Source organism: Electrophorus electricus, chromosome 13 (assembly GCF_013358815.1).
Source record: "Electrophorus electricus isolate fEleEle1 chromosome 13, fEleEle1.pri, whole genome shotgun sequence".
NCBI lineage: Eukaryota > Metazoa > Chordata > Actinopteri > Gymnotiformes > Gymnotidae > Electrophorus > Electrophorus electricus.
Window position 1 is genome coordinate 3,312,629 of NC_049547.1, and position 20,430 is coordinate 3,333,058.

The 20,430-nt window shown below is 46.5% G+C and overlaps 2 protein-coding genes and 1 non-coding gene across 6 annotated transcripts; all 3 read right to left on the minus strand.

The window, feature by feature from the left end:
- Window positions 1–930: 930 nt before the first annotated feature.
- On the minus strand, window positions 931–4,788 carry si:dkey-229e3.2. 3 transcript variants are annotated; one of them, XM_035532952.1, is made up of 6 exons: window positions 4,388–4,788; window positions 3,168–3,872; window positions 2,853–2,957; window positions 2,198–2,336; window positions 1,839–1,907; window positions 931–1,705 (listed from the first exon to the last, which is right to left on the minus strand). In XM_035532952.1, exons 2-6 carry the CDS (start codon window positions 3,242–3,244, stop codon window positions 1,583–1,585), a joined length of 513 nt encoding a protein of 170 aa, XP_035388845.1. In that variant the 5' UTR covers window positions 3,245–3,872; window positions 4,388–4,788; the 3' UTR covers window positions 931–1,582. The 3 variants fall into 3 exon arrangements, with proteins under 3 accessions (XP_035388845.1, XP_026860647.2, XP_026860648.2); XM_027004846.2 differs by having other exon boundaries at window positions 2,853–3,010; XM_027004847.2 differs by having other exon boundaries at window positions 2,853–3,023.
- Window positions 4,789–5,121: 333 nt separating this feature from the next.
- eprs1 (glutamyl-prolyl-tRNA synthetase 1) lies at window positions 5,122–19,930 on the minus strand. Of its 2 annotated transcripts, XM_027004826.2 has the most exons (35): window positions 19,821–19,930; window positions 18,352–18,436; window positions 18,074–18,173; window positions 17,824–17,980; window positions 17,578–17,720; window positions 17,331–17,431; window positions 17,009–17,135; window positions 16,681–16,873; window positions 16,279–16,450; window positions 15,882–16,115; window positions 15,704–15,788; window positions 15,546–15,605; window positions 14,554–14,574; window positions 13,601–13,711; window positions 13,368–13,504; window positions 12,840–13,047; window positions 12,572–12,684; window positions 12,336–12,453; window positions 11,852–12,229; window positions 11,552–11,764; window positions 11,048–11,290; window positions 10,672–10,911; window positions 9,005–9,273; window positions 8,457–8,508; window positions 8,081–8,290; window positions 7,924–7,996; window positions 7,749–7,828; window positions 7,541–7,642; window positions 7,303–7,458; window positions 6,767–6,964; window positions 6,483–6,656; window positions 6,203–6,363; window positions 6,028–6,106; window positions 5,841–5,905; window positions 5,122–5,699 (listed from the first exon to the last, which is right to left on the minus strand). In XM_027004826.2, the coding sequence occupies exons 1-35, from the start codon at window positions 19,861–19,863 to the stop codon at window positions 5,549–5,551; spliced, it is 5,052 nt and encodes a 1,683-aa protein (XP_026860627.2). In that variant the 5' UTR covers window positions 19,864–19,930; the 3' UTR covers window positions 5,122–5,548. The 2 variants fall into 2 exon arrangements, with proteins under 2 accessions (XP_026860627.2, XP_026860628.2); XM_027004827.2 differs by lacking the exon at window positions 14,554–14,574.
- On the minus strand, window positions 8,730–8,862 carry LOC113574158. Its single transcript, XR_003410289.1, has one exon. It is a non-coding gene; the product is annotated as a small nucleolar RNA SNORA47 (small nucleolar RNA).
- Window positions 19,931–20,430: the final 500 nt, after the last annotated feature.

A 20,430-nucleotide genomic window follows, 5' to 3' on the forward strand; every position in this document is an offset into this window, starting at 1 on the left:
TTGTGAATCATATTCTTGCATGGATCATACGTAATTGGTGGAATATATAAATTGTAGCGTGACTGAGACGGTTTCTGAATGGCATTGATAAAGTGGTATGACTCAGTGTATGCTTTGTATTGATTTATTTACATATACATTATTCACTAGCTCAGTGGTTAAGATACTTGACTTGTAATCAGAAGGTTGCCAGTTCAAGTAGCCAATTTTGGGCCCCTGAGCAAGACCCTTAACCCTCAATTGCTCAAGTTGTACTCAGTCATAATTGTAAGTTGCTTTGGATAAAAGCATCAGCTAAATGTTGTAAATTTACTCATGGGAATCTCTGTTCATCTTGGTCTTTGTGGCACAAGGTTACCTCAGGTTCACAAACCCTAGCATTTATGAGCTAATAATGTTAGCACGTAAGCTCTCTCTTTAAGACCTGTTTGTAGGATTAAGTGCTGTCACACATTACATTGTCAAAGCTATGGAACTAAATCACATACTAAAAAAAGACATGAAGAATGGTCATATTTACATCTTCAAATCAACAAATACACATTTTTATGAACCCCCTTATTTTACAGACAAATATTTGATTAGGATAGAGAATTAATCATAAACGTTATTAACTTTATTCCCACATTGTGATTGAATCAGAGGAAACTTGGGATACTTTTAAATACCTTTTAATCTACTTGTTTTTTTGAAGAATGTTTTTATACTGTAAAACACAGCCATATTAACCCAGAACAGAGTATTATGAAATCATACATGAGTAACTTTATCCTGGCAAAATTGAAAATAATATTCAGGTGCACATTTTATATATATATATATATATAAATATATATATATATATATAAATATATATATATATATATAAATATATATATAAATATATATATAAATATATATATATATAAATATATAAACACAACAGGCTGAAAAGCTTCATAGTTTATATCAGTGTTGAACATTACTTGTGCTTTATATAATATTTTTCCAAGTACAAAGTAGAGCATGTTCAAGTATATTTGATCTTTGACTCATTATTAATTTAAAAATGATCAGTCACTGTCACAATTCTTCAGTTATTGTGTGTTCAGCATAACCATATTTAAAGGCACAGAGTGGAAACTTGTATTAGTGCTACTGCTTATATAAGTGGAGCCCGGACATTGTTAATAATATTAATAAACAACCACAATAATAATGTATAATAAAGTACTGTTCTTCATATAGATATGCGTCTGTGGTACAGTCATGCTTTCTCACGGCCTGTTTTGGGTAAGGAGTTTATGTCCTGACCTGACTTGTTCTGTAATCAATTTTGTGGACACAAACTAGGCCGAGCACCAAGCTCAACAAGCAAATTTTATCTTCTTTCAGTGAACTCCAAACTCCCATGTAACAGACTGTTCCTTAAAGAAGCTTTTAAATAGCATAAGCCTGGAGATCAAGCCACATTTCCATGCAGATGTTAGTGTATTTGCATGTTGATATTCCCATTTTTGCATTCCCAGGGAGTACAGATCTAATGATGATGTGCATATATCCATATCTCAGTGAAAGAGGCTGCCTGCATGTTGTATTTAATTCACTGAAGCTGCTCTTTCTTCTCCTGATGGGGCAGTAGTCTCAAACTGTGTCGACTGAGCCACTGGTGGGAGATCTGGTAGAAGAATCCAGGTGCGTTCTGACACTGCGTGGGCGCCACTAGCTACAGACAGAGCCGGAGGTTAACGGAGTTACAAATTTACTCCCCAACTTGGCCGTTTACGCTATTTGCCTTCAATTGCTTTCTTGTCACTATGTTCTCTTTCTCTCAGTCAAAACACACACCTCACACTTACCTTAGTTTGGATAAGAGCTGCCGGGGATCTTTCAGGCTCCTCAAAATCCACGTCTGGGAAATCAGTGGTCTGAAAATAATGACACCAGGCTATTTACTTCCATGTGGCTGAGCTGTGGACTCGTGTGAGTATTCTTGTAGCCTCCAGTGGATACATATAAAACTAACCCTGTTTATGGTCCATCTTTTTCTGTCCAAACTGTTTTTATCTTAACCAAACCTTTGCACAAAGACTAAACTGCCAATATACAAAATCTGCCCCAGTAAGCCACATCTCCTCTTTGGTCATCATGTGTCACAGGTTAGTAGTCAAACTAGGTTGAACCAAATTGTTAATTTACCTGCTCTGTATCCACTTACCTGTAAATTGTGCACGTCTGAGTGTTTACGCTGCAGTGTGTTGATCAACAGCTTTTGGGAATGCAAGTTGGGTTTGGGACCTTTGAGACTCGGGACCTCTAGTTCACACAACATCTGATGGCACAGGCTGACAGCCTCCCTGGAAATGAGTGTGTGTGTATGTATGTATGTGTGTGTGAGAGAGAATAAGTGAATGAGAGCGAGAAAGAGAGAAAGGCAGAAGGAGAGACAGAGAGAGAGACTTTAGATATTAAATATGGTGAATTCAAAATAATTAGGAATAATGAGGAAAGTATAAAATAGGTTTCTTGAATATATATCCTCATTGGTGTGCCTAAGTCAGCACACTGAATCCAGAGGCCTGAGGAGAATGGTAGATGGTGCCAAACACAGTGTGTGCACAGGCTCTCCAAAATATCTCTCTGAACACACACACACACAAACACACACAACCTCTGCAAATCATCCACAAAACGTGCTTGAACATATGGGCTGTTAGCTGACAGAGCCACTAGGCAGGCAAATGTCGGAGGGAAAAAAAATGCTAAAGAAAGCACAGACCTGGCCACAGCATGATTTTTTTTGGTGGCAAGGTGGAACTGAAGTGTCTAGAGGGTATTTTAGGTGCCACGGTGCAAGGTTATTGTAATGGTACCTTGACAGAGCAACCTGCCGAGAAGGTGTGTGTGCAGACCCATATATGAGTTGGGACAGTGGCGAGATCTCCACCGTGTCGTCATCATTCACCGTCTCCTCATCGCTGAAGCAATCGTGGAACACAAACCAAGTGTTGATCATGTGAGCGTTCTCCACCTGCATACATGCACTTTAATAAGCCAGATATTTAAGTGATAACCTCTCTTTAGGTTAACACCCACATTTATAACAACATTTAACACAAAAGAAATGCAGGTATGTGTTTTTAGTATTGTAACATGAACAGAAACAGAAGTACCCACTGAATAATTACCTTATGTTCCTGGCCAGAAGTTCTTGTTTCGTGAGATGACAGGTGTGCTGGTTCCTCATTTTTGCTGACATTACCATGGAAGCAGTTCCAGTCGTCAAAACAGTTACTCTGTCTCTGAGCCTCTTGCCAGTGTCCAGAGTTATAGGCGGTCCACTCCTCAAACCCACCACAGCCCTGAAAAGCCTCCCCACTGAGGCGGTCCACTGCTGGGCATTCACTCATCACAGATACGTTGCTCTTTGCTACTCAGCTCAGAATCCAATCGACCATTACAAAAGATTCACAGTTATCCTCAGTCTTTAGTACTAGCTGAAGTCTTCTCATGCCTGCCTTCCTATTCCAGTTCTCTCTTCGCCAGGTCAAAAAACAAACAAAACCCCTCCCCACCACCCAAAAAAACAGAACTTCATTAGGTGTTATCACACATTCAGAAACACTTCTTCAAATCTGAGCTCTTCATTGTAGACAGTTAAGCCAGTTCTTTTTTAACCTAAATGGTACACTTTCCGTTCAACAGCAAAACATGAGTATGACGTTGTGGGCAGCTGTGTCTCTTTTCATTAAAAACAACAGTAGCAACAACAAAAACCATCAGGAAGTCCCTATTGTGTTACAGCCGTGAGCCTGATGAGAGATGCTTCCTTCCAGTGGCTTCGTGAGCTGCTGCATGGCTTTTAGATTTCCAGGAATACAAGACTGAAGAATCTGGGGATCATGGAGAACATTTTAGTGACACACTGAACTACACTTCATAGTATAACCTTTTTTTTAACCAGAATCTAAACAGCTTTACTAAACAGAAACGGAGCTGAGATAACAACGGCATGTAAGAATACTGCTAGTCCTGTTAAATTACGATAAATACAGCCACAATTAAAAAAAAAAAAAAAGCAAAATAGTCAAAATAGCACAACTAACCCACCAACATCTAACCAACTAAACGTGAGAAAATTAAGACTTCCATGCTGGTGAAGAAAACTTACTTCACTCGCTCCCAAATCAATCAAAAATGAATTTTCATGTGAAACCATAAGACACAAGGAAAGAGCTGAATTGATATATACTTTTCGTCGGAAAAGACAGCCGCAGTTTGGATTGGGTTTTTTTTTTCTGGATAATTTTAACGACTAAACCAGGTAAACGCTTCCGCACTGCTCTGACGCAAAACCAAACAGGCGGAGCAAAGCGTGAATGCGTCGGTCACGACGAACCGAACCCACCTGCACAGGTGTGACGGACACAGAACCGTCTTGGGAGACACATCCCTCGTTTCAGTGCGGTTCGCTCTATGTTGGTATTATTATAGATTTGTAAGGACTATCAGCGTAGGTCGAGGTAACGCCAGCCTAGATGACGAATGTAACCGTGGTGGGGTTCGACTCTGTTCTTTCCGTCCACATCACCCGTGTGTGCTTTACTTCGGCTGTCCACGGCGCTCAGCTTAGAGGTCACTTTGACGGTGCACTTGGTCAGGAAGGACGAATGAATGGTTCAAGGTGTCGCTAGAGCACGTTAAATACGTAAATTGTTCAAAGCATCGGTCGGAATCATTTACCCCTGTGCGGGCAGTAGTATCTTATTTAACCTAACCTGGTACTGAGGAACCACAGACCAAACCGGATGGCCGGCTGTACGTTTTTATTGTTGTGCTAATATGGCGTCGGCCGTCATGGCCCAGTATGGACACTAGATGACGTGCGACTCACTTTGGTCTCCTCTCCGTAACCGATACCCTGTAAAATATTTTATAATCTGCATTTAATATTTTCCCCAATCTAACGAAATAGCCACGGCCACGTGCTAGCTACGTGTGATGCAGGAGGTTTAAGTATTACCCAGCAGAAAATCTGCCATTCTAACGTGGTTTCCCCTCCTATGCAGATGTATGCTGTCTGTATTTGTCCAAGCAATCAAAGTCAACAATTCCGAGATAAAACACGATAAACCCATCGAACAAGGTAGAAATAAACAATCCCTTTATTAAGTACAAGTTTCAGGTTGGACTGAGCACTACCTGAACATTACAGATTACAAGGATTGGATTATTTTAGTGCTAGGGACAAAGATGTACAGGGGTTTATATTTTAGCACAGCTGAATCATGGTAACAGAAACCAGGTAGTTATCACTGCCTCTATACCTCATAACTGTAAATGTGTGGCTATACATTACAACTGTATGTCCTGAGAGTAGCCAGATGAGAGGAGAGCTTTCCTCAGCACAACAGAGGTCTCCAGCACGGTGGTGTTGACTGATTTTCCGACTTGGCAGCAGAGGATGTAGGTTACAGCGTTTCCTGTTAGTGCTTCAGACTTTCTAGGATGGGTCAGGCGCTGTTTCGGCGTGGATGTGGGTGAGGAGCTATGGCAAGGCCCTGCTTTCTTAGTAACTGCGCCCAAACAAGGTGTAGTGCTGGGCTGGCTCTTTGCCGCTGACACACATCTGGCCTGGCTGGAGGGTCTTTAGGGGGCGGAAAGGGATGCACAGGCTCTTGGCCCCCATCGAGGGTGCACCTGGCTCCAGGTCCTGATCCCTGTGGGCCAAATGAAGTATTAGTCTCAACCCTGCCACAAGATGCCTCTATAACATGGCAGAACAGCATGAGTTTACACATGACTGTAACTAAGGACTGCAAGTTGGCTTTGTTTAAGCTGAAGATGAAGTAGTCTTTTACTTCGCTGTGGTCTTCTTTATCCAGTCCTCACACTCAATACCTCCACAGAAAGGGATCTGCACAATCTGTGAAACAGTAGTAAAACTCAGTGACTTGTACAATAAGTTCTGGCCACACCCTAATAAGATTCAAATTCAACTTAACCATAAACAAGTTCAGTTTAACCACTGTGCCCCCCCCCCCCCACCTTTCCCTGATCCAGTTCTTTCTGGAACTCATCCATAGTGTCTGCTGCCACCATGTGTTCCTTCAGATCAACAGAGGCTCTGCAAAAGGCAAAGCAAAAGAAATGAAGCAATCAAGAGGATCAGTTTTAAAACCCATCAACAGAGAGGTTCTGCATACATGTACACGCGTGTTACCGTTTGAAGAGGTTGTCCTGGATTTCCTCTAGCAAGAGCTTGATCATCTTCTCTGTCTCAGCATCTGGTAGGACAACCTTCTCTCCTGTGTCTCTTCTCACTGCCACACACTGGCCTTGCTTCAGGTCCTTAGGCCCAACCTCCAAGCGAATTGGCACACCCTGGGTTCAAGAAATAAAGAATTTGGAGGAGTACAGGTCCAAACGGAAGAGCAGGTACAAAGCAGTGGTTCCTCCAAGGCCCATTCGGCACCACGTTAGGCCATCAGGCAAAAACGCACCTTCAGCTCCCAGTGGTTAAATTTCCAGCCGGGTGAGTAGTTATCTCGGAGGTCGCCCTTCACCCTGATGTTGGCCTTCTGCAGCCTGGAAAGGTACTTGGTGCACTGACTCAAAAGCAGCTCCTTCTCTGCCTCGGGCAGAGAGGCCGTGATGCCGCAGGGAATGATGATCACCTGAGACAAGAATGGAGAAGAAGCAGCGAGGTGGTGACGTAGCTGGCGGTAGGGACAATAATTTCAGAAACGCTGAGATGAACAGCTTTGAGTGCAGGCTGTGTTTGTACCTGCAGACAGGCCACTCTGGGTGGCAGCACCAGGCCCATGTTGTCTCCGTGTACCATGGTCAGGACTCCGATGGTGCGGGTGGTGATTCCCCAGGAATTCTGATAGGCCAATTGCTTCTCGCCAGGCTTCTTGGGATCCTCAAAGACAATCTCAAACATCTTGGAGAAGTTCTGGCCCAGGTGGTGTGATGTAGCACCCTAAAACATTTAAAAAAATAATAAAAATAAATAAATTAAAACAAAAATAATAATAATAATAATAATAATAACATTATTATTATTATTATTATTATTATTATTATTATTAACAGCCCTCTTGGGCTCTTGGGTTTAATAACAACAATACTGGCCTGCAGACATACTTTTTAGAGTATCTGAAAATCAAATATTTTTTAAAAGGAGAAATTAAATAATTACAAAAAAAAAAAAAAAAAAAAAAAAAAAAAAAAAAGGAGCAATCAACATTGCAGATCTTTCCTGAATATGGAATGTCTGCTTAAGCTAGATTCCAGTGAGTCTGATCTGGGAGCACAGACCTGAATGGCTCTGCCACTAGCCGAGATGAAGGCCTCTATTGTTGTGGTGTAGTCTCCGCCTGCAAATTTCTCCTTCTCCGTCTTCCTGCCTTTCACCACAGGGATGGCCATCAGCTCCTCATATACCCGCGCATACAGGTCCAGGATCTGCATCACCTGTTGATACGTACGTTTGCAAAATGTAAGGAAGTGTTGTGTACATGCGTAACTGCAGTAGCATGTTAGGCTAAAGTCCAACCTCCTCTACAGCCTCTTCCTGGGTGGCGAAGGCTGTATGTCCTTCCTGCCAAAGGAACTCCCTGGTCCTTAGAAAGGGCTGGGGGTGTTTGAACTCCCACCGCTGAGAGAAAGCGAGTGTGTGTGAGAGAGAAGGGATACATTAGCTCTGGCTGGTCCACCGAATTTTAATTTTACAGAAATTTGTCAGCCTACAGACTGAAACTCACCACAACGTTGCACCACTGGTTGAGCTTTATTGGCAGATCTCTGTGGGACTGGACCCATTTGGCATAGGCTGGGTACATCACTACAACAGATCAAATAATCATCTGTGAGAGAAGCAAACAAAAGCCAAGGTATTTCTGATTTCAAAGGTATACCGGGTCATGTAACTGTCGTGACCTGTCTCACTGGTAGGACGCACGGCGATAGGCTCTGCTAGCTCGGTTTTGCCTGACCTCGTTACCCATGCAACCTAGGCAGAGAAGGGGAACGTCAGAATACGAGTCCTCCCTCCGAGACTTGCAGTTGAGACTTCTTCCAAACTCATCTTCCATACCTCGGGAGCGAAGTCGGCAATGTGAGTCTTTTCCTTCTCCAGCGCTGCCTGAGAGACGAACATGGGGAAGTAGCAGTTCTCTACTCCCAGCTTCTTGATCTCCCCATCAAAGAAGTCTTTGATGCTCTCCCAGATAGCATACGCCCAGGGCCTCAGAACATAGCAGCCACTGACATCATAGTACTCAATCATCTCTGCCTTGGTGATCACCTGGAGACGGGCAGAATTCAAACACATGAAAGGGTGACAAATTGATTTCTGTACAGGTGATGACACACGAACGCTGGAAGTATCATAAGAAGACAGGAATGTCTTGTAGCATGTACAACGTTCATTCAATGACTAACGAACTACCACACAGCCACTCATCGCTCACCTGTGAGTACCATTCAGCCAGATTTTCCTCTTTCTTTGCCTCAAGCCCTAACCTACAGGGCAAAGACAGAAGACATGAGAATGGGTTAACCTGCAAATACTGGATCTCCATACCATCGTAAGGTTAACAGCCACCTGGTCTCGATGCTGCAGTGCCATTTCTGCTTTTGGCTTCTCGCTTTCCCTCCTTTTCATGTCCGCATTAGTCTTAAAGACTTGGATACTTCTCTGACTTCTTTTTAATTGCTATACTGCTAGTCATCTTGTACTTATGATCCTGTACTCAAGCACAGCGCATAATCTGAATGAAAGAGTCAGACATGAATGCACTGCTTGAGATTTGGTCTTGGAGGTTCTAACCAGTTCTGGCAGTACTAAATCAACTGCAAAACTTTCTCAAATCTCCATCCACGTAATCACTCTCAACCTCTTCTCATCAGTGACTTATTAAGGGCAAGAAAATAGCAGTTCTCTCATTTAGTGTGCAGAGCTGATGCCGATTGAACCGTAATTTCAAGCCTCGATCATCTCGCCGTCTCTCCCTCATACCGTGTCTGTTTCTTGGGCCCCTGGCCTTCTCCTGCTCCTCCTGCTCCTCGCTCCTGACTCTGCTGGGGCTTCTCTCCTCCCTTCTGCTGCCTGCGGCCACCTCCTCCTTGTTTCTCAGACGTGTTCTCCCGCTCCTTGCGGCTCTTGTCCGCTGCTCCGTGGTCCCTGAGGGCTCCTGGGGTGTTCAACGGCTTGTACTCCTCCCCAGTGAGGGCTTTGTACTGGCCCTTCAGCTCTAGCAGGGTCTTCACTGCTGTTTCTACCTGCTCCTATACCAACAACCAGAGGAGGATGCTTTGTCATGGCCGTCCCGACTCAAATCCAGGAGAGAAAGGGTAATGGGACAGTTGTAAGAGCAAAATACCAAGCTATCTGTATAGAAGAACAGTTAAGGTTAGGATAGATAGAATAGATGGATAGAATTTGACAGGGCATGCTAATGATAACGTTTTGACGAATCAGTATAAGGAAAATTATTAGATAATGTTAGTGCGTTTGTTTTCAAATCTTTTGAATTGCCTCCAGTTTCGCAAATAATTTTCCAGCTTTCCATACTCACATAATTCCTGTTATTGGTAAGCTATTACACCAATTTTTAAGAAAGTTATTTCTCCTTTTTTCTTTTTGTACCAATGTACCAATGACTGCAAACACAAGAATCAAACACCTATTTTAAAATTATTTGACTACTCTTCTTACTAGGACTTTTAACGGATTAGGAAGGTATGGATTCATTTCACCAGAGTGGTACCAGGGTAGCAGACTGGTATGGCCAAAAAGCACTCACTATTAAAACAGAAAGGACTGCAGAAGTTATTTCAGGACCCTCCCCAGATTTATATCCATCCCCTGTAACAATTTACAATGTGCAAATTAAACAGGTGATATCCTACAAATATCTCGGTGTATGTATAGACAAACACACCATAGGATGTTCTTATTGAGTTTATTTGTAATCAGGTACAACACTTTCTTCATTCTCTAGGGGCTAATGGCCAGATTGCATTGCAGTTTTACACTTTCTAACTTGTACCAACATGCTCCAAAACAAGACCATGGAAATACTAATGAGTAGCATTTTATCTAATTCATTACATGCTACATTGTAAATACAGTTTTCTGCCTTTAAATAAATATCTTCAGAGCTCCAAGAAAGAGACCAAATAGATAAAAGAACTCCATTATACCTTAAATCAGTCCGGATGCTTAATAAATGAATACTTTAGTTTAGAAGCATAAACACACAATATTTCTAAGATGTAATATTTCTGGAAAAGTGTATTGTGATTTTTTTTTGCAGGTAGCAGAGAGATCAAATGTGCTATTGTGTTCTGTGGAGGGTGTAAGCGTGCTTTGTTGTAATTAAGTTTAAGGTGTTCTGTGGAGTGTATAAGTGTTTGGTGGCAATCACGTTTAGGGTGTTCTGTGGAGTGTGTAAGTGTGTTATATTGTAATTATGTATAAAATGTTCTGTGGGGTGTGAATTTGTGCGAGGAGCTGTTGTGAGATGCCTAGGTTTTGAAGGATTCTGACAATAAAGATTGTATCACATCATATCATAACCAAGAAGTAATATAAAGTAATATAAAGATTATACAACTATTCACATAAAAGATTTGTCCCACTTCAGAGTGGAGATGTCAAGGTGAATGGTGGAAGGGACTTGCCTTGGGGGCCTTCTCTGCTTTAAGAAGCCTTACTCGCTCGCCTTGCTGAGATACCTGAGCATACAGTGCCTGCGCCTGAGGGGAGGAGCTGGACTCGGGCGGGACAGGGCTGATAGGCCCAGCCTGCGCAGGGGCGGGGCCAGTGCTGGGAGCCACGCCCGGCTTGTACTCCTGACCAGTCTGCTTCTTATACTCAGCCTTTAGAGCCAATAGCTGTTTAACAGCATCGTCTACCTGATCCTGTAAGAATTTTTTTTTTTTAAAAAAAGGTTTTACATTTTTGAAAAAAAACACACATAACTTGTGTTTGTTTACAAAATACACAGTCGCAACATGAAGAACTGAGGTAGTGCTAAAAAGACTTAAGAAAATGAACCTTGGGAGCTTTCTCCGATTTCAGTTTCCTCACGAGATCTCCTTGCTGGGACACACATTTGTAGATGTCCCCTGGGCAGCTGCTGGCGGCAGGGCTGACCCCTGCAGGGCTGGACGCAGCCTGCACGGGGGTTGCTGGGGCTGTGCTGACTGGTGAAGCTCCTGGTTTGTAGTCCTGGCCGGTCAGCTGCTTATACTCCACCTTCAGAGCCAGAAGCTGCTTCACGGCAGCATCGATCTGCTCCTGTGGGGGATGGCATGGGGAAGACTCAAAAGGTCACACTTGCACGCACACGCACTCGCACACGCACGGTCCGAGTTCTCCACTGCGTACTTAAGGTCCGACACTCCTACTAAAACTACTGTAGAGAGGGCATAATCGCTCAAGAATTGTCCAGATTGTTTGATTAATAGAAAAGTAAAAAAATGAAATATTAGTATGGTAGTAATCTGTGGAAAATCCAATCCAAAATTTCCAATTTCCCAAATCAGGTCTGGAACTGACCTTTGGTGCCTTCTCCGATTTCAGCTTCCTGACCAGCTCTCCCTGTTCTGCAACTTGTCCATATACGTCAGCGGGGGGAGTGTGTGTCGAGGGGGCGGGCTGTGTGTGCGCTGAGGAGGGAGGGGCCATGTCTGGTTTGTAGTCCTGCCCAGTCAGCTGCTTAAACTGAGCTTTTAGAGCCAAGAGTTGTTTGACCGCTGCATCTATTTGCTCCTGTAAGAAAAGCAAAGAAAACGTGTTGACGTCAGAAACGTCCATTCTAACGGATGAGCCTACACAGACATCCACAGAGGTTCGGACCTTGGGCGCTTTCTCGGTCTTCAGTTTCCGCACGAGTTCTCCTTGCTCGGCGACGCAGGTGAAGGGGCAAGACGAGGCGGGGTTTGGGCTAGCAGCTGCTGGGGCGGGGCTCGTCTGCACCGGAGACGTAGGAGGGGCCATGCCAGGCTTGTAGTCCTGCCCAGTCAGCTGCTTGAACTCGGCCTTCAGGGCCAGGAGATGCTTTACGGCCTGGTCCACCTGCTCTTTGGACGCCTTGTCCGTCTTCAGCTGCCGGACCAGGTCTCCCTGAGCCATGACGCTGGACAGCAGGGCAGAACAATCTCCCGGGGATGCCGGTACAGGGCTGGGTGCCGGAGCCGGCGTGGACTGGCCTGGGGAGGTTGGCTCAGTCTTTACCTGAGGACACACAGGGCCATAGAGGGCCTGCGTTATTTCCTAACGTCGTATCAGTATGGGAGAGAGGAGAGCACACGAGCCAGCTGGCAACGGAGGGAGCGCTCACGGGTTTGGGGGTGGACTGGTTCCTGGTCTTGTCCTTGGAGCCAGCCGTGGGCATCTCCTTGGTGTGGCCATCCGGGATGTAGAGCAGGACGCAGGGACTCTCCTTACAGCTGTGAGGACTAGACGAGTGGGCCAAAGCCACCAAGTTAGATTTCCACGAACAGTTTAAAAACGTAGAGTGAGCTGCAAGCTTACTGATGCTACAAACTGTTCCGGCAGTCGTGAGGAAACACCGACCTGACTGGTTCATAGGGCTGGTCGCAGATGTAGAAGCCCCTCCTCTGTAGCTGGATGATGTCACCCTTCCTCAGGTCCTTCAGGCAAGGATCTCCAAGCATCTTCTCCTCCGTCTGAACACACAGCAGAACAGCCCCCACATCAGCACGAGCCAAACACGCCCCCAGTGCACCATCTAATGAGCTCCGGGAATTCGGCCAGACGCCAGATTGCGTGCGTGTAACGACACGGTTGGAACGGTACTTCCGGGGTCAAGGCCAACACACACCTTGCTGTTCTTGTTGATGTAGTCCTTGAAGTCGTCATCCTTGCCGAGCACAGGTTTGTTGATGAGGTGCTGGTAGGTGACGCACACCGTGGGGGTGAAGGGCGCACGTGGGGTGTCGGCCAGCCAGGTGATCTTTGTGGTTTTCTTGTAATCGGTGTTCTCCAGGTTCAGACGGCCTTCCAGAGACGAGACGGCTCCGCTGCTGTCTCTAGAGGGTCCCAGGGCAAGAGAAAAAAACAAAAACACAGGGCCTCGGGTCTCAACCTAACTACTTTATCCCTGTTTTTCATGCTTCTGATTATGGCTGAATCACCAAACGTACAGCAGTTTAAAGGGAACCTTCCCTCCTCAGGGCCAATGCAGGTCATCATTAATGAAATACCACAAACGCTAGTTAATGTAGTGTAATGCAAATGATCACAAATTCTCCCAGCTAATTTAGTATTTATTGCTAACCGATGTTGTGTGGAGATCCTTTAAATGTCATGTTTTGATCGGGTGCAGAGTGGATGCACTGGAGGATTTTACCTGTGGATTTTGGTGATGATGATGTTGCCCCAGTTGATGAAGGTGACGGCCTCTCCCTCAGTGAAGGTCTCCGCGTCAGCTCCTTCTACAAACACTTTTGGTCCATACCACACCTGCTTCATCCCTACGTCAGTGTTCTACACAGAGAAGCAAAAACACACACAGCAAATGCAGCACGAGGACACCATTTATTGGAAGTGACGCGCTGCACAGAGCTGGTGGGTGCTGCTTACCTTGGGGTGTCTGGCTGCCTCCTTCATTTCCTCCTTGGCTCCGGGAACGGAGATGGGAACAACCTGTGAGCTCAGCAGCGCAGTGTATCTGGGAGCTATCGGGTCAATGACCTACAGCAGAGAAAGAGCGAAAGAAAGGGTGACAGGGGAAGGAAACGGGACACCCAGTGAATTCAGAGTCTCGCCACAGCAAGAGAAAAGGGGGAGGAGGGAAGAAAAAAAAAAAAAAAAAGTCTCCCAACCAACCAAGTTCCAAAATAAAAGTCCCACTAAGGCTCTCGAACACACATGGGGGGGAAAATAACTGAAATTGAGAGGAGGAGAGGAAGACATGATGGAGAAAAGGAGGTGGACTGCAGGGAAAAACTGGGCTATTGTGTGTTTTACCGAAATTAAAAATGAGCTACAGAGGCTCAAGCACTCCAGGTTCCACAGGGTTACATCAGCGTTCACACCTGGGGACTCAACAATCAGCCGAGTTTTCACATGGGGCTGTAAAATCGCCACAGAAGGCCAAAATATTTGTGGATATAATTACAAAATAACTAAACGGCTCTGAATGTTAAGCATCATGGAACGCAGTGGTGTGTGGAATCTTCCAGAAGCTATGTGAAAAGGGGGGTGCCCGAGGAGGCAAACACGTGTGCTGGGGAACGCCAAGCTGTGGTACTACAGGTGTCCGCTGTAATCGCCCGAAAGACGGATAACGTAACGCCCACTGAAGAAAGAAAGAAAGAAAGAAAGAAAAAACAAAAAACAAAAAAAAACCAAACACACAGACAATATAGTTAAGGCTTTAGACAAGGCTTGGTCCTACATTGTCTGGGCGTTCTGTGACGGACACGTATGGAGAAGGGGGCCAGAAAGATGGCATGAGAGAAACAACACAACATGGACAGAAAAGCAAAGAGAAAAGTGAGGAAGGGAAGGGAAACGAGGACGAAGACAAGTACCTTTGTACAGCTAACTGGCAGCTTGGAAACAGAAGAGCGAGATGCAATTTAATGTAGAATACGGGACATTAGAGCTCAAGAGGTCAGAGGTCAGGTCAGAGAATGGGACATGTTTTTGAAGCGTAGTTTTTCATGAGCTCCTGGGGCTCTAGAACAGTCTCCCCCTGTGCTGCCAACCGGACAGCGGGACCCGGCGTTAACCCAGCGGTCTCTATGGTCACACTGATGCCCGAAGGACCCGGTTAGGGGCACCACAAAAGGACCAAAAAAAATAAATAAATAAGAGCTTCCATTCAGAACCCGCAAACTTGACAATCGTGCGGTCTCTCTGGAGATACAAAGCGCTAAGCAACAAAAGGCCTTTAAAACCGAGGAGAGCGGCAACTGAGGAAGACCACGGCGCTAATGATAATGAAGGAGCTGGAAACTGCCTGCCAGCTGCAACTGAGGGGAGACGTGGCAGAGAGGGCAGCGCCGATCTGGTGGCGAGCGCGACCGAGCCCGGGCCATGCTTTAGGCATGATGAGATGCGGATGACGCAACACACTCCGAGGAGCGCGCCAGACCCTTGCTACCTGAATGACCGGGGGGGGGGGGGGGGAGCAAATGAATGAGGACAATGAGACGAAACGATGAGAGGAGGAGCAGACGGGAGGCGGAGCCATGCGAGCCGAAGGCCAGGATGAAGGGCATCGGGGACAAACGCCAGCCTGAAGGAATACAGGCCCCCTCACCAACGCCCACGTTAATGCAAGCGGCAGACTCTGGAATAACGTCAAACAACGAACGCACGAAGAACGCACGTTTATGGTTGATGGGTTGTGAGCCCCTGTAGGAGTACTGACCTCGGATCATTCCCCCCTCCCCAATGTTGGTTTAGCTGTACTCATCTGCGGTGCGAAACTGATCTCAGACCAGCACATTTACAACATATTCGACTTTAGATCGGTTTATCCAAGCAAAGGGCGAGTGGTGGTGTGGGGAGGATTTACCTTTTTGTTGAATGCCCAGATCTTATCCCACTCCATGTTGACCACAGATCTGGATCCACCCTGAGTGAGAACAGGAAAGAGGAGAAAATAAAAAGGTGAGAACATCCCAAGAAAAACCAAAGCCACGTAAGTAAAGTCCAGCATAAGCGTTCATGCACCTGGGCAGCGATGAACTGTTTGAGCCCCTCGACGGTCATCCCCCTCCGCAGAACCCCCCGGACCGTGGGGAAGCGCGGGTCGTCCCTGACGGACGGACAGACGGCACCGTTCACACCGCATGCACGCACACAGCTATTCCCTCCCCCCCGCGACGTCACCGTATGGCAGCGGACTCACCAGCCGTCCACGTATCCCTGGTCCACGAACCAGGTGAGCTTCCTCTTGGACAGCAGCGTGTTGTTCAGGTTGAGGCGGGCGTACTCCCAGATGTAGGGCTTGCGCAGACCCAGGGCGGTGATCATCCAGTAGAACTGCTCGTCGCGGTCGTGGTACTCGGTGGTGCGCAGGGCGTGGGTCACACCCTCTATGCTGTCTACGATGGGGCAGGCAAAATCATACGTGGGGTACACCCTGGAGGGGGAGAAAGAGAGGGAAATGGGTGACGCCCAGTTCTGACGTTCGCTCAGACTCAGCATGCGGCGTGTGCAACAGTCACTTAATCAGCGAAACGTGTTTCGCAGAGGAAAACGAGAAGGGTCCTTAGAACGAAGGGTGTGGCAGAGGCTTCCCTCACTTGTATGTGCTTCCGGTGCGAGGGTGAGGCATGTTCTTGCAGCGGTAGAGCGTAGGGTCACGCAGGCACCCGTTGTTGGAGTTCATGTCAATCTTCGCTCTCATACAGCAAGTCAGACCATAGTCTGTACCAGCCTTCATCTCTTCCCACATCTGCATGTTCTTCTCTACGGCTAGAGAGAGAGAGAGAGAGAGAGAGAGAGAGAGAGAGAGAGAGAGAGAGAGAGAGAGAGAGAGAGGAGAGAGAGAGAGGAGAGAGAGAGAGGAGAGAGAGAGAGAGAGGAGAGAGAGAGAGAGAGAGAGAGAGAGAGAGAGACTTGATGGCAAACAAGACAGGCCAAAATCGGCACAGTACAGCACAAGCCCACGCTCGGCGCGTTTTCGCGGTTCAGACTGCGCTCACAGTTGTTGCGGTGCCGCGACTCCATCCTCTGCTCGCGCTCCTGCTTCATGACGTCGGGCGGCGTGTCGTCCACGTAGGCCTTGCCCTCCTGCAGCAGCTGCTCGGCCAGGCGCTGGATGGTGGGGAAGTGATCGCTGGTGTAGGTGAACTGGTCCGGCTTAATTTGCAACATGGCCACGTCCTCCAGGATCACCTGCGGCACACGCAGCCTCTTACCGACAGCCCTCAAAGGGCTAACGAGTTATCGTTAAAAAAAGAGGCAGAAAGCCATGAGCGGAAGGCGGCGCCGCCGCCGTCTCCACCCAAAAGGAGGCGCGAGGCTCCACACCTTCTCAAAGTCCTCCTTTTCTTTCTCGGGGTTGGTGTCGTCGAAGCGCATGATCAGTTTACCCTTAAACGTGACCTGATAGTGCTGGTTGAGCAGAGCGGCTTTGGCGTGGCCGACGTGCAGGTACCTGCAGTCACGAATGTGACACGCCCACACGCAGAGACAGGACACGCCCACGCAGACAGGACACCCCCCCCCCCCACACAGACAGGACACACCCCCACACAGACACACAGAGAGAGACAGGAATATTTCACAAAAATTGAAGAGTGCATCTTGACAAATGCTGAAGCATCCCCTGCCGGGTGTTGGCGTCAGATACCCGCTGGCCTCGGGGGGGAATCGCACCACCACTTTGCCCATCTCCGCACCAGGGAGTTCCACAAACTTGCCCACGTCCCGCTTCTTCTCCTTCTCCGCAGGCTGAAACACAAGACAGGCAAGAACGCCGCACGAGTTAAAGCTGATGGTTCAAAACGCTTCCGCTCTCGTGCGGTCTCACGTCAGATGGACTCTGTCTCTTTCCACGTTATGATAAAATGAGGGAGGAGCCGCTGCTTGGCACTCACGGCCGCCTGGCAGGCAGTGAGCTTGCTGGCCCACTTGCTGCCCACGTCCTTGAAGGGCACTTGAGAGCTCAGGAACGAGAACCAGCGGCGCACGTGGGGGAAGGATCCTGGCTGAGCCTGCGCCACCTGCCACTCACTGCTCTCTGCATGACCGGGAGAACGCAACGTCACGGATATGGGAGTTACTTGCCCCCCCCCCCCCCCCCCCCCACGGAACGCAGCGATCGTGCACTGATCGAGTCTCACCTTGGAGAGCGGCCCACACGCAGAGGTCAGCCAGGGTCAGGCTGTGGCCCACCAGGAAGGTGCGCAAGCCCAGAGCCACGTCCAGCTGCTGCAGGGCGAGGACCTGGCCAGACTCTCCGCCGAGACGCCGGGCGCTGAACTCCAGCCAGTGGTCCACCTAGAGGAGCACAGGAGACAGCGACAGGCTCAGTAACACCGGTTTAGGCTCTTTTTGTAGGAGGACGCGTGAGAGATGACGGCATTCTCTCACCTCGGTTTGCTCCATCACGCTGGACCCATACAGAACCAGAGTTGGAGCCAAGCGGGCCAGATAACGCGTAATGGAGTTTACATCACTGAACTGTACCTGGCTAAGAAAAGCAAAACGGTGAGTCAGCATTGTAGCATTCCAGTCAACGCACGACCAGACCATCCAACCATACCGAATTCTTACTAGTTAAAACTGGTATGAGGACCAGTGAGGATGGTCAATGTCAGGTTTGGACACTGGTCACACCTCACTGCATGCACGGCCACTTGAACACTCACTCAGAGACAATGAGCTTGTTGGTTCTGCCTTCCTCCACAGACACGCTCACACTTCCCTTCACGTGCTCGGCTGCTAACAGTGCCCCTGCAGACGGAGAGTGAACCGTCAGTAACCAACGACCCTTTATCAACTTCCAACACAGCGGTACATTTTAGACGTGAAAGGTTCTGGAGAGGTTATACAAGTTTGTCCTGCTGATGCAAACAAGCAGACAGAATGGAAAACATAAAAAAAGTACTTAATGACTCTCTCAGTCCTGACTCTTATGCCTTACCTTACTTAAGGCATGTAAAGAATGGTGCGTATGTACATTAGAGGGAGAAACAGAAGGGTGTGGCAGATCATTCACATTCACGGCATTTAGCTGATGCTTTTATCCAAAGCGACTTACAATTGAGTGAGATCAGATGAAATTTGTCAGAAAATTAAAGTAGCAGCTGCCACTGCACTGCAGCGGAGAGGAGACTGGGAGTGCCTCTTTTTTGTCAAAATCAAATGGAGCTCCTCTTAAGTACATTAACCAGTTTATCATTACTCATAGTACAGTTGTTTAAAAGATACTTTATTTACATGCAACAGCAAACAAGAACAGACCTCTATTTTCAGTTGTTTTGGAAATTAAGCACAGACAGCCTTAGGGCCAAATTATTTGCTTTCAGTTCACAGAGCTCCTTGAACAACGCATTAGACTCAGAGGTACTAATGACCTGGGATTCTCACTTTTTGCTATTTTAAAGCGGTTTGTCTGACATTTAGTCTTTCAGTTGTAATAAACCCCCAGGCAACGGCCAACTGCTGCCAGATTGTGCCATCTCATTCGAAGTCAGCACCTCACTAACGTCAGGTGACTAACACTCGAGGCTGGAACACTGTTCATATTTACAATCAAGTATACGATAGAGGGGGTATGAATGAATAAACAGTACCCAAGTCTTAATTCCACGGCCAACACCTTGACCCCGTGAGCCTAAGACCAAGTGCATATACAAAAGCACCAGCGGTCTGGCTAAGCCATTTTTTATAGGTAACGTGCGATCTTTTTCCTTTCTGTCAGAGACCTGTCAATAAACCATGAGAATAATAAACTAACCAGCTACACCTGACTGTCCTTTCCATTCGCTTGCATCAGCCAGTAGTGCCGTTTCTCACCGACAGGTGGCAGCACTGGAGTGTTCGGGCAATCCAGCCGGATTGACAAGCACATTTTCAGTATTGATAACTGTGCAGTTAAAGACAAACTGCATAAGCCCATTAAAAATGGGATAACTGCAGTTCTGGGATTATACTGGCAAGAGAAGCTCTCCAGCTACCACACTCGCTATGCCACGACGACACAATATTCCTCACGCTGCGCCTTAGCTAGCTGGCATATCACAAGTGCATATCACTACAAATGTCGGATTTTTTACACTTGACATCAAAGATGCAAATATCTAAACGAGTTACTCAAAAGCGTGCAGCGGCTTACCTAACGGCGGGTTGCTACTGTTGATGATGAGGTTTAAAGTCATCTTATCCTCGTCTCTGCTCTAGGTCACCACGCGTCCACCACAGAGCCACGAAACAGCTACATTAAGTCCAGGAGAACTGACTTCCGGCCGCAAACAGCAACGTATTTCAAAATAAAAGTCCGTAAAAAAATTGTTAAAAGTGAACAATGATAATAATTAAATCAGTAACAGCTCATACTTGTTAATGCATATGAATAATGTACATGCACAATATGAATATGAATTATAATTATAAGATTTGTCACCTTCGCGGCAAGCAGGATTAAGCAATTGGCAAATATCTTACTTCCATTGGAACTGCACTGACCTTAAACTAACATGGTAACAACATTGTACCCCCTTAGAGGTTAAATATTATGTAAATATGTACAATGTAGATGTACAATAAATCTGAGGGCATTATATATTTAATTTTCTGTCTTGCAACTGCAGAACAGGAGCAGGGAACTGGGCAATTTATGTTTGCCTCCAAATATACAAATAATTTAGAAATTTTGTGTCTTATTGCTTGTTTTTACTGAAAAATAAATAAATCCTACTAACAATACATTTTCACTTCAAGAATTC

Excerpts from the sequence above, each read along its gene's own strand:
- si:dkey-229e3.2 (XM_027004846.2), bottom strand. The coding sequence starts at position 3,389 with ATGAGTGAATGCCCAGCAGTGGACCGCCTCAGTGGGGAGGCTTTTCAG. Across the intron at positions 1,908-2,197 it reads CAGACGTGCACAATTTACAG|ACCACTGATTTCCCAGACGT; the intron begins GTAAGTGGATAC and ends CATTATTTTCAG. Across the intron at positions 1,706-1,838 it reads CAGCTCTTATCCAAACTAAG|CTAGTGGCGCCCACGCAGTG; the intron begins GTAAGTGTGAGG and ends CTCTGTCTGTAG.
- eprs1 (XM_027004826.2), bottom strand. The coding sequence starts at position 19,863 with ATGACTTTAAACCTCATCATCAACAGTAGCAACCCGCCGTTAG. Across the intron at positions 17,721-17,823 it reads CGTGTGGGCCGCTCTCCAAG|AGAGCAGTGAGTGGCAGGTG; the intron begins GTGAGACTCGAT and ends CCGGTCATGCAG. Across the intron at positions 10,912-11,047 it reads AATCGGAGAAAGCTCCCAAG|GATCAGGTAGACGATGCTGT; the intron begins GTTCATTTTCTT and ends AAATTCTTACAG.